The sequence below is a fragment of the Arachis ipaensis genome, chromosome B05 (assembly GCF_000816755.2).
Source record: "Arachis ipaensis cultivar K30076 chromosome B05, Araip1.1, whole genome shotgun sequence".
NCBI lineage: Eukaryota > Viridiplantae > Streptophyta > Magnoliopsida > Fabales > Fabaceae > Arachis > Arachis ipaensis.
This window is the reverse complement of record NC_029789.2, coordinates 115,492,725-115,498,031: the sequence shown is the minus strand read 5'-3', so window position 1 is coordinate 115,498,031 and position 5,307 is coordinate 115,492,725. Positions and strand designations below refer to the sequence as shown.

At 41.4% G+C, this 5,307-nt stretch overlaps 1 protein-coding gene across 1 annotated transcript; it reads right to left on the bottom strand.

Moving 5' to 3' along the window:
- LOC107640926 lies at positions 202-567 on the bottom strand. Its single transcript, XM_016344430.1, has one exon. It carries the CDS (start codon positions 565-567, stop codon positions 202-204), a length of 366 nt encoding a protein of 121 aa, XP_016199916.1.

Below are 5,307 nucleotides of genomic sequence, written 5' to 3'. Positions count from 1 at the left end.
GACTAATTATTTACTAATTTAACGGGGTTTACATCCTACCCACCTAATTAACAATTTCGCCCTCAAAATTCAGATTTAGTTATCTGAAAAGAGGTGTGGGTAGTCCTTTCGCATATCAGATTCAAGCTCCCATGTATGCTCTTCAATACCAGCCCGACACCAAGCTACTTTCACTAATGATACTTCCTTTCCACGCAAACGCTAGATGCTAGTGTTGTCAATCCTAACCGGAATTACTGGAAGCGTCAGATCTTCCCTTACTTGAACCGATTCTGGCTCCAGAACATGACATGCATCAGGAGTGTATTTACGAAGCTGCGACACGTGAAACACATCGTGCAGATTCGAAAGATGCGACGACAAAGCGATCCTATATGCCACCGGTCCAATCCTCTTCAGAATCTCAAACCGTCCAATGTAACGGGGATTCAGTTTCTTAGTCTTAATGGCCCGGCCCACACCGATTGTCGGAGTGACTTTCAGAAAGACATGCTCTCCTTCCTCAAACTCCAAAGGCTTCCGCCTTTGATCAGCAAAACTCTTTTGACAGCTTTGAGCTATAAGCATTCAGCTTCGGATCTTCTTTATCTGTTCTGTGGTTTCTGCTATCATCTCAGGTCCTAGCAAGCTCCTCTCTCCAGTTTCATACCAGCATAGTGGAGATTGACACTTCCTCCTATGTAGAGCCTCATATGGAGCCATTTCGATACTCGCATGGTAGCTGTTGTTATAAGCAAACTCCACTAGTGGCATATACCGATTCCAGCTCGCCGGCTGGTCCAAAACACAAGCTCTCAGCATATCCTCCAAGGTTTGGATAGTTCTCTCTGATTGACCATCGGTTTGAGGGTGGTATGCAGTGCTTAGGCTCAATTGAGTGCCAAATGCTCGTTGAAAGGCTCCCTAGAACCTTGATGTGAATCGAGGATCCCTATCGGATATAATGGTGGAAGGTATGATGTGTAATCTCACAATTTCCTTAATGTATAGCCGTGCTAACTCCTCCATCTTGCAACTTATCTGAATGGGGAGAAAGTGAGCCGACTTAGTCAGTCAGTCCACCACCACCCAAATGGCGTCATAACCCATCCGAGTTCTACGTAAGCCCAACACAAAATCCATTGCAATACTCTCCCATTTCCATTGCGGAAATCTCTAGAGGCTGAAGGGTTCCTGATGGTCTTTGGTGCTCAATTTTAACTTTCTGACAAGCTAAACACTTGGATACCTGCAATGCTACATCATTCTTTATTCCTGGCCACCAGAACATCGCTTTCAAATCTTGATACATCTTGGTACTTCCCGGATGGATTAAAAACCTGCTCTTATGAGCATCCTTCAAGATATCCTGCCGTAAGTTTCCGACGTTCAGCACGATGATTCGGTCCTTGAACCTCCATAAGCCGTCCTTATCCTCTGACGCTCTCCACCACTTTCCCTGCTCAATTGTCGGCAAAACCTTATACAAATCTTTATCATTTTGATGAGCCTTTAGGAGTTTAGCTTTGAAATCACTTGAAATCTGTAGTTGACTTAAGCACAGAGTCCCAAACTCTTCTCTAACTCCAAGTTTCAAACCTTGAAATGCTTTTAGTAGCTCCTCAACATGACTTTGGACCACCACACTCACAAGCCCCTTTCCGCCATTCACCTCCATATGACCCTAACCCTCAACTACCATACCAACCACCTTATGAGCCATATGAACCATATATAGAACCACCCCAATTCCAACCCAATTACTCACAAGAACCACCACTTCAATATTCACCATCTCCATATCCATCAATCCAAGAGTACTATGATCCTATTTATGAAAACCGAGTGCATCAAGAGACAAAGGATCGTCTCAAGGAAACAGTGGATCGATGTCAGGCAACCATTCGTCAATTGGGGCAAGCAATAATGAGTCAATTAGCTTCCCGACGTTCGGACACTCAAGGAACCCCCATGGCTTCATGTGGACAATCTAATGAAGAACGTAGTATGAAGGAGATACTAGAAACTCCAGTGAACAGTACGGAGCATGACTTTGTACTGGAACAAGTAGAGGAAGCCGGGATTATTGAAGAAGAAGAATTGGTTGAAGACTTAGGAGATGCTGAACCTCCATGGGAAAGTCAAAACATAGAGCCTCCTTCCAAGACGGTTGCAATTGATGTTGAGGAGGGTGTACAACCTCCAAGGCATATCACAGTTGAAGACTTGGAAGAGGTTGATCAAGAGATGGAGATTCAAGAAGAAGAAGCACAACCTCCCATGCCCTTGGAAAGCAATGAAGAGAAGATTGAATTGGAAGAAAGCTACCAAGAGGAAGAGGTTGAAATTGAAGACGCTTGCAAAGAGGTGGTAATTATCAGAGAAGAGCACAAGGGAGTGGAGCTTGCAATTTCATTAAAAACACCTCCCTCTAAGTTGCCATCATCCTTCACAACATTCAAGTGGATAAAATTCATATCTCTTAGCTTTCTAATTCCACTTGAATATGGGCTACTGGAGACGGATGGTCAACTTAGAGCTCTTTGTGGCATAAAGAGTAAAAGGAAAATGGTTAGTGGTAAGAATTGTCCTGCAAGGTTCATTATGGTTGGAAGCCTTAAGTTTAAATGCAAAGGTTGGTGTAGAGCTCAATTGAATGGGTCTAGGAAGCTGTTTGGTAGCTGCAGTGAGAATTCAAATTACTTATCACCCGGCTGGAAAAATACAAATCTCAACAAAAATAGGTGTAAAAGGAAGATTTGGGATCCTGGAATCTGCTCTGACATTTGTCACCCCGGGAGCCTAAGAATCTGTTTGAAGCTTCTTAAGGGCTTTACATGCTTAGTTTGGGACCCCGGAGGTTACTGGAGATACAAACATTGGTGGAGATTCCTGGATGAGTTCAAACACAAGCCACCATAAGAGGGAGCTCACCAAATGTCTAACTTAAGGACTTTAACTAAAAGTGCTAGGTGGGAGACAACCCACTATGGTATAATCATTCCTTTCTCAATTTTAATTTTATTTCGTTTTGTTTGTTTTTTTATTTTATTTTATTTTATATTATTGAACCTGGAGTTTTGCATCACATTCATATTAACACTGCATTCTGCATTTTCTTTTCAGACTTAAAAAAAATGCCACGCGACGCGACCGCATCAGCGACGCGTCCGCGTCGCAAGGAGAGGGGAGAAAATAAAAACGAACAGAGAGTCACGCTGGAGCGTGGATGGAGGCGTGCCAGTGGCACAAATCGACCCACGCGACCGCGTCGCCGACGCGTCCGCGTCACATGGGAACTTTGGCCTCCCATGCGACCGCGTCACCCACGCGGCCGCGTGCCATGTAAATCGACGTCACAAGGGTGCATGGCCGAAGGTTAAGCTGGAATGGGGCTGGACTCGTGCTGGAAGCCCAAACCCTCCCACGCGAACGCGTGCCCCACGCGTCCGTGTCGTTTTCAATAGATGGCCAGTCACGTGACCGCGTCAACCACGCGACCGCGTCACCCAATACTTTGCAATTAAATGATTTTAAACAGAGAGTTGTGCGAGCGCAAGGCTGCACTCGCGCCAATCGCACAAATCAGGTCACGCGTCCGCGTGCCCCACGCCTTCACGTCGCCTAACCTTATTGCGCACCACGCGACCGCATCGCCAGCGTAGCACAGCTTATCCAGATCAGCCAAATATCTTATCTTTTCTTCCCTAATCCTTATTTCTTCTATCTTTTCTTCCTTCTTCTTTCTCTCTTACTTTATTTCTTTCCCTTCTCATTCTTCTTATTTTTCTTTTTATTTTATTTTAATTTATTTGCATACTTTCATTCATTGCATTATTTTCATTGGTGTTAGAAATTTATTTAGGTCATTATTTCTATATTTTACCTGTGGATTATTAGAGGAATTATTTGACAATTATATATATTTATTTTTAAAGGGCTGCTTGCATGTTCAATTTATTATTTTCATTAGATTATTTACCATGCATGCTATGTGTTTGTGAAAACGCCCATATGGCATTGTACACTGCTTTTCAGTATCTTTTATCCTACTACTCTGAATGCCTGCTTTTCACAAAACCCTTTTTTATATCATATTCATTCAATATAATTGTCATTACAAACATGTTGCTAGTTTGAAAGATTTGGTAATCTAACTTGGACATTGAATGCTTGATCTATGCTACTCATGTCTTTGCCTGCATGCCAATAAACACCTTGCATTCAATTGTTATCATATGCACTAGCTATTTTCCATTGATGACTTTTCACATGTACTCATGAGCGTGTGTTAACGTCATTCTTCTTTATTGTGCATTGATTACCACCTTTTCCCGCTCTCTTCCTTGCTCTAACCCTTAGCTTTATAAGTCACTTTCTTTTTTCCTTTTCAGGATGGCCACCAAGAAGGGTAAAGAGAAAGCTACTCCCAAACTACCGGCAAGGAAAGGAACAAAAAGAGCCCAAGCTGAGGAACCACAACCTCCGTCCACTTGCAAATCTCAGCATGCACCAAGGACGGTGCAATCTTTAAGTGTGGGGAGGTCGATACCGATCTCCGTGGGTTAGTACCTTCCTATCTCAAACACCAATGGTTTATTTTTCTTGTTAGTTGTTGCATTTGCATATTTAATTGCATATTTGTTTGTTTGATTTTATGTATACTTTACCACTTGGTTGAAGTAATATTTTCTTTTTCAAGAAACCTTTTAAGAGTATTTCACTAATTTGAATAAAATTTAATGTTACACTTGTTTGAAGAGATATTATACTGGAACATGGTTTAGAGCTCGAACACACAAAACCTATGAGATTTTGAGCCTATTTGAATTGGTTGCATTTTTCAACCAATATATTATTTTTGATGTGTGTTTTTCTCTCTAAAATTGTGATCTTTGTCTTGCTTAATTCTATATTTCCATAATTTGATGTATGCATACACTTACATGATTGAGGCCTTTGTTTCACTGAGCTTACATACCCATATGGCCTTACCTTTCATTATCCCTTGCAAACCAATTTTGAGCCTATTGTACCCCTTTGTTCTTTTTATTTAGCACACCATTAACTCTAAGCGAAAAACAATAATGTCCTTAATTTGAATCCTTGGTTAGCTTAGACTAGTGAGAGTGCTTATTATTTAAGTGTGGAAAAAGTGGGTTTGGAAATATTTGGTTTAAGAATTGGGTATTATATATCTTTATGAAAATGTGAAAGAAATGTTTAGAATATGATTCATGCATTCAATATGTCTAAAGTTAGGTGGAAAGTTTAAGTTAATTAAGGATTCAGATTTTAGTCCACTTGACCAAATACAATCCTACCTTG